A 7,575-nucleotide genomic window follows, 5' to 3' on the forward strand; every position below is an offset into this window, starting at 1 on the left:
AGGCAACACCTCAGCGTTAAGGACTATTTTGGAAAGCTAATGCATACAGTACTTTTAGCAATTCTGAATGAAGCATGATTAATATATCCTAGTTAATTTAAATAAATCTATCTGAGAAGGAAAGCCGAGCACTAGAATAATGTATGCTGTCTATAGTCATTAAATTCGAACTTTTGGCATCACAGAAAATAAAACAATAATGCTTAGTAGCCACTTTGATATCTACAAGCTAAGATTAACGAATGAATTTTGTGAAAATCACGAGGAGAGGCACCCTGAAAGGTTGGAGAGAGAAAGTTTAAGATTAAAAGGTTACACACTTAGAAAGTGTGGGTGACCTCAGAGAGAGGAGTGCCCCAAAAGATTGGGGGTTCCCCCTTCTAAGGATTCTTCAGGGATGTGTCTAAGGCCTGGTGGTGCAGACCTGTTAGGTGGTCTTTGAATACTTAGAATTTACTTAACACAAGGAACTTCCTGCTCTGATTTCTCCAGAGTCCTGGTCTGGGAGCATATCAGACAGGCTGCCTGCCCTGCCCCCAAGGTGGGCTGAGTTATTGTCTGTTTGCTAAAGAGTAAGTTAAGAATCTTACATTTTTAACTTCCTGGGTATTAAAATACAATCTTTAAGATAGAATCCTTCCTGCCTTTTACTATGTTGTTTATAGCTGGGCCTGCATGCTAAATTAGTTGCCAATGTTACAAACTACTTAATTAGGGCCAGAAGGAGAAAAGATGCCAGCATATAGGTAAAGGTAAAAAAATTTAGCTGGGCCTGTATGGTTAATATAATAAAGACATGAGCTATGCTGAGGTACCCTCCTTTATCGGGGGAATATTCAAACATTCCAGGCCAAGTTGCTCCTGGCTTTTTGAGCTTTAATTGATTAACTCTGGGTGTTTTTAGTGGACTTCCCTGGCCTTTCTCTTTCCACCGAGCTCATATCTATTTTCCTGCCTAACATTCTTCCCTCAAGCAGTTGGGACCCAAATCATTGGGGTGAGGGGCGACGACCACTCTGCTTCCTGCTTGTGAGGAACGGTGTGGTTATTTGGGTCCCCCTGCTTGCCTGACTGTCGGGAGGGTGAAGATTAGGATAGGAAGGGCATCCAGTAAGGGGTTTTAGTTGCTTGCTGTCGGCGGAGGCAAGGAGGACTCAGATTTGCTGTAGGGGTGGCCATCAGGTGGGCTCATGAAGATGGAGGTGTGGTCACTGATTTTCCTTTTTATAAGAGGCATCTTGAAACTTAAAACAAGTGAACAAGTAAACAAAACAGAAACAGACTCGTAAATAAAGAGTAGAAACTGGTGTTTGCAATTGGGGATGGGTTGGAGGATAGGTGAAATAGGTGAAAGGGGTAGAGGTGCACACCTGGCACTAGAAGATAAAAGTCATGTAGATGAAAGTACAGCATACAGAATAGAGTAAAAAATATTGTATCACACTGTAGGATGGCATATGGCCCATGCTTGCTGTGGGGAGCATTTTGTCATGTGTATAATCGCAAATAACTACATTCAACTCCTCAAACTAACATAATATTCCATGTGACAACAATACTGCTATTAAAACAGAATGCACTTAAAAAGAGGTCAGTTCTTAGCTCCTATAGCAGTCATAGAAAACCCATCATGGAAGATATTAGGGTATATGACTTTGATCCAATCCACCATCTTAAAGAAATCAAGAGGAACAATGATTCAGACCGAACTCAAGTGACTCAAGGAGAGTGACCCCTATGCCAGCTTAAGTTGCCAAAATCTACTCTGATATATAGAGTTCAGTATAGCAAGATGTGAGGAAAAAGATTTCTAATAATCCCCTTTCCTGCTATAATCAGATGGATGTGCAATACTGTCAACCAAGAAAAGTGGGAGATCCAAAATAAAACACACACATCTATTTGGAGCCTCAGATAACTTCAGGGAGCTCCTCACACTTGGTTCTGTGAAAGGCGCTATGAACAATGGAGTCACTGATGTCAAGGGTTTGTAAATGAAGTGGGAAGTCATGACGGAGGTGGACTTCACACACATCTCCACTGGGTGCAACCTGGGACGTTAGAAATGGGACAAACCCCACATGTGCTGAGGACTCTGCCCCAACACCTGCACCGTGCTCCAGACGGGGCCTGTGGCTGAGTCAGGGCCTTAGAATCTAACTGTGTTCAGCCAACTGTTTTCTGCCACCTAAGTCAGTCAAGAGTCTTTGTAAACCATGTATACAAGCATGGACTTTCCATCTCTAAGAACCCCTGACATCTGCTTCCTATGTTATGGAAAAACCTGAAAAACCTGGACTGGATTACAGATGGAAGAACTAAATGGCACTTGGAGGTCTTGGAGTGCTGAGGTTTTATTTTATACCTGCGGGCTCAGAGGGGAGTAGTCTCCCAAGGTCTGAGCCCTGAACAAAGGCAAGGGGAGCAATATATATCTTTCTGCTTCCATATCTGCAACATTTCTACATGCAGAGTAAACTAGCAAGGAAGGGGGAGTGAGGTAAGGGAGTGAGTTTAGGGAGTAAGTGCCTGTCAGAGCCCAGAGTGAAGGAGAGGGGGAAAACGGATTCTGCTATCTTTGCTAACTATAGAAGAGAAGGGAGCCACCTGGAATAAAGTGCTTTCCTTGTAAATATTTCCCTATCACCTAGTGAACACTATTTGGGTTGCTATACAAATCTGTGGGCCATGAGTTGCATTTCTTTGGTCCCAAATAAATACCTTCATTATTTTAGCAACCTGACCATGGTAAGTTGACACTTTTCTCATCAGGAAAACAAGGATGAACAACTCTAGGTCAAGACCATTGTAAGGATTACAGGTGATTACAGAATGCACCAATACCAAGCCTGGCTTTTTGCAGAAGTGCAATAACTTGCAATAACTACAGCTAACCTCCTAAATACAGGAATTACAGATGAACAACAAATGCAGAAGGAAAATCAAATTAGAAATAATTAGGAGCAGACAAGTGAAACTGAGGAAAGCTCTGAAAAGTAGTGGACAGGAAAGAAAGAGTCAAGAAAACAGCACACACGACCATCAGACAACACAAAGAAATACAAGGCATCCAGATTGGTAAAGAACAATTTACACTGTCCCTGTTTGCAGATGACATGATATTGTACATAAAAAATCCTTTAAAAATCCACTCTAAACTACTAGAACTAATATCTAAATTTAACAAAGTTGCAGGATACAAAATTAATACAGAGAAATCTGTTGCATTCCTACACAATAATGATGAACTAGCAGAAAGAGAGATCAGGAAAACAATTTCATTCACAATTGCTTCAAAAAGAATAAAATACCTAGGAATAAACCTAACCAAGGAAGTGAAAAACCTATACCCTGAGAACTACAAGACACTCTTAAGAGAAATTAAAAAGGACACTAGTAAATGGAAATTCATCCCATGCTCTTGGCTAGGAAGAATTCATATTGTCAAAATGGCCATCCTGCCTAAGGCAATCTACAGATTCAATACAATGCCTATCAAAATACCAACAGCATTCTTCAATGAACTAGAGAAAATCATTCTAAAATTCATATGGAATCACAAAAGACCCTGAATAGCCAAAGCAATCCTGAGAAGGAAGAATAAAGCTGGGGGGATTACTCCCTGACTTCAAGCTCTACTACAAAGCACAGCAATCAAGACAATTTGGTACTGGCATAAGAACAGACCCTAGACCAATGGAACAGACTAGAGAGCCCACACATAAATCCAACCATACATGGTCAATTAATATATGATAAAGGAGTCATGGACATACAATGGGGAAATGACAGCCTCTTCAATAACTGGTGTTGGCAAAAGTGAAAAGCTACATGCAAGAGAATGAAACTGGATTATTGTTTACCCCATACACAAAAGTAAACTCAAAATGGATGAAAGACCTGAATATAAGTCATGAAACCATAAAACTCTTAGAAAAAAACATAGGCAAAAATCTTTTGGACATAAACATGAACAACTTCTTCATGAATATATCTCCCCAGGAAAGGGAAACAAAAGCAAAAATGAATAAATGGGACTACATCAAACTAAAAAGCTTCAGTATAGCAAAGGACACCATCAGTAGAACAAAAAGACATCCTACAGTATGGGAAAATATATTCATAAATGACATATCCGATAAGGGGTTGACATCCAAATTATATAAAGAGCTCACACCCCTAAACAAACAAAAAGCAAATAAGCCAATTAAAAAATGGGCAGAGGAGCTGAACAGACACTTCTCCAAAGAAGAAATTCAGATGGCCAACAGGCACATGAAAAGATACTCCACATCACTAATCATCAGAGAAATGCAAATTAAAACCACAATGGGATATCACCTCACACCAGTTAGGATGGCCAACATCCAAACGACAAACTATAGCAAATGTTGGCGAGGATGTGGAGAAATGGGAGCCCTCCTACACTTCTGGTGGGAATGCAAAATGGAGGTTCCTCAAAAAACTCAAAATAGAAATACCATTTGACCCAGGAATTCCACTCCTAGGAATTTACCCTAAGAATGTAGCAGCCCAGTTTGAAAAAGACATATGCACCCCTATGTTTATCGCAGCACTATTTACAATAGCCAAGAAATGGAAGCAATGTAAGTATCCATCAGTAGAAGTAGATGAATGGATAAAGAAGATGCAGTACATATACACAGTGGAATATTATTCAGCCGTAAGAGAAAAACAAATACTACCATTTTCAAAAACATGGATGGAGGGAGAGGGTATTATGCTCAGGGAAATAGGGCAGGCAGAGAAAGACAAGTATCAAATGATTTCACTAGTCTGTGAAGTATAAGAAGAAAGAAAAAACTGAACGAACAAAACAGCAGCAGACTCACAGAACCCAAGAATGGACTAACGGACTGTGGAGGATGGGTGGGAAGGGAGGGATAAGGGGGGAAAAAGGGCATTATGATTAGCATGTATAATGTGGTGGGGGGACACAGGGAAGGCAGTATAACACAGAGAAGACAAGTAATGATTCTATAGAATCTTACTACGGTGATGGACAGTGACTAATGGGGTATGTGGTGGGGACTTGATAATAGGGGGAGTCTAGTAACCAGAATGATCTTCAAGTAATTGTACATTAATGATATCAACATTAAAAATAAAAAAAAATACACATTCTTATCATGCAGAAATGTTTTCCTTATTACTTCAAGTAGTTTTAATTAGAACTTAAAACCATTAGGAACTTTAATTTTCAGTGAACACTGAAAAGTAGGCTATTGCAAACTGTTACACTAGCATTCTTTAGATTGACAAATTTATGAACACATTTTATAATTACTGGAACTGTGTGCTTTAGAGCACAATCTCTAAGTATAAAATATGTCTACTTAGCAAAACTTGCAGGTTTTAGGTTACCACAACCTGCTGTTTGTAGGTATACACAGGCTGTTAGTAGGTATACACACTGTAATATGCTGTAACACAATTATTAAGATGTTTACTTGCTACACTTGTTTACTCGTTCCCAATAACTATGCTAGATTACTCACAAAACTTTTACCAAACATTAGACAAGTCAAGCCTCTCTTTAAGAACTTATACACCCCCTGGACTCCTGTGCTGACCAGCCTGGGAGCACAGGAGGAACCCCCTCCCCAGCGAAAGCATCCTCGCAGTGCCCTTGCTTGCGTGCCCCGGGACCTGACACTCAAAGCATTACCTGCAGTCAGAGAAGCTGGTGCGCCTGGGGAGCTCCTGGCTGAGATCAGGTCACCTTCCTGGCTGGGTAAGTGCGTGCCCCTCTCATAGCTTTCCAACGCCCACCCATAACTTTTGACTTTCCTCCCAGGGCCCACGCACCACCCCCAAACTCTCTGATGAAAAAGCCAACGTGGGGGCAGCTACTTCCTATGAGCTGAGGCTGCTGCAGGGCGGCTAGGCCTGCGTGGGAACGAGGGAGCCCGGTCCCCGGCAAGGAGGGTCCCTGTTGGCGGCGGCATAAGTCTGGGGTAGGAGGCATTGGGCGTCTGGCAGCAGAAGGCAGCGACGTCGGTGTCAGCGGGAGAAGGCAATGGCAGGTAGCGGTGTTGGCAGGCGTCCGGGCCGGGGTCAGCGGGAGGCATCTGCGGGCGAGGACAGGGAAAGACGGGCTCTGGGGCGAGTGGGTTGGTGTCTGGTATCTGGGCCTGCGGCGCGGAGCCGGGCGGCGTCAGCAGCTGAGGTTGCAGGCCGAGGACACCCTTAGGGCGCTGTTCCGCTCACTACCGGCACTGCCCGCCGCCGCCACCGCCTGCGGCTCACCTCACCCGCTCCCTTCCCGCAGCGACACCGCCTCTGCCCACTGCTCCTGCCGCCACCGCCTCTCGCCGGGACAGACGCCTCGGTCAGCCACCTATAGCAGCCCAACACCGCCCACCACTGCCGAAGCCGACGCCCGCCAAGCCCCCCGCCGCTTTCCCTGGCACGCGCACCTGCAGAAGGCAGCCTCGGAGGTCCGCCCGGACAGCAGACACAGCCTCCCATCGCGACGGACGTCACGGCCCACGATGGACCGCAGCCCGTCGAGGCTGCCCCTCACCGCAGACGCCGCAGCCCGCCGCCGCCTCTGCCTCCTCTCACGGCGCACCTGCAGACGGCGGGCTGGGACTGCGGCCCCACCCACAGACACCGCCGCAGCCTCCCTGCGGCCTCCGGCAGGAGACGACTTCCCCGCTCGCTCCCTCTCCGTCCCCCGACGCCGCCCGCCCCTGGGGCTGGCTACTTACTATGAGCTGCTGCTGCGAGGAGGCGAGGCCTGAGTGAGGACGGGGGCACCGGGTGCCTGGCGCGGGGGCCCTGAAGCCGGCGGGAGGAGGCTGCGGTAGAAGGCCGCGGGCGGGCGGTTGGTGTTGGAGGGCGCTGGCCGTGGGCGTCGTCAGCGGATGCCGGCCTTCCCGGGCGGCGGTGTCGGCACTGCTCCCGGGCGGTGTCAGCGGGAGGAACAGGCGGGGGAGGGAGGACAGGCGGGAAGCGTCCTCTGCGGCGGGTGGCTGCGATTTGTTGGAAGGAGGGCGTGGTGGGCACCGAAAGCGGGTGGAGTTGGCTGGCCGGGGGATGGCGCGCAGCGTCGGTTGCGGGCGGACCCCGCCCCTTAGGTCGCTGCCCCCTCCCCGCAACGACGGACGGCGCGCGCCGCCGCCGCCAACTGCCGCTCACCGCCGCCAACTCCCGTCCCCCAGCGACACCGCCACCCCCGAAGCCACCGCAAGCCATCGACGCTGTCCCCCACCGGGCTGACGCCGCCGCTGCCCGCTCCCTCCGCCTCTCGCCGCCACCTCTTGCTGCACTTGTGCGCATGGCAGCCCGGGACGTTCGCAGCCGCCGAAGCCGACGCCTCCCACGCTGGCATCCCCCTGACACCGCCCCTGGCCACTGCCACCACCACGGAAGCCGCCCCCCTCTGCCTACCGACACCCACTCCGTCGCCTCTCGCCTCAGCCTCTCGCCGCCCACCTGTACACAGCAGCCTCAGATGTCCGCCAACGCTTTAAAACTTTGTGTCTAAATTTCTACATTCCTTGAATTTCATTTTGGTTCAAACATTTGTTATTTCTTTTTATTCTCTAG

At 47.4% G+C, this 7,575-nt stretch overlaps 1 protein-coding gene across 1 annotated transcript; it reads right to left on the bottom strand.

Moving 5' to 3' along the window:
- Nucleotides 1-5,159: 5,159 nt before the first annotated feature.
- Nucleotides 5,160-7,357, bottom strand: LOC108407904 (uncharacterized). The gene is made up of 3 exons (XM_037003118.2): nt 7,238-7,357; nt 6,735-6,998; nt 5,160-6,092 (listed from the first exon to the last, which is right to left on the bottom strand). Exons 1-3 carry the CDS (start codon nt 7,355-7,357, stop codon nt 5,871-5,873), a joined length of 606 nt encoding a protein of 201 aa, XP_036859013.1. The 3' UTR covers nt 5,160-5,870.
- Between the last annotated feature and the right edge of the window lie 218 nt (nt 7,358-7,575).

The sequence above is a fragment of the Manis javanica genome, chromosome 7 (genome assembly GCF_040802235.1).
Source record: "Manis javanica isolate MJ-LG chromosome 7, MJ_LKY, whole genome shotgun sequence".
In the NCBI taxonomy this organism is placed as follows: Eukaryota; Metazoa; Chordata; class Mammalia; order Pholidota; family Manidae; genus Manis; species Manis javanica.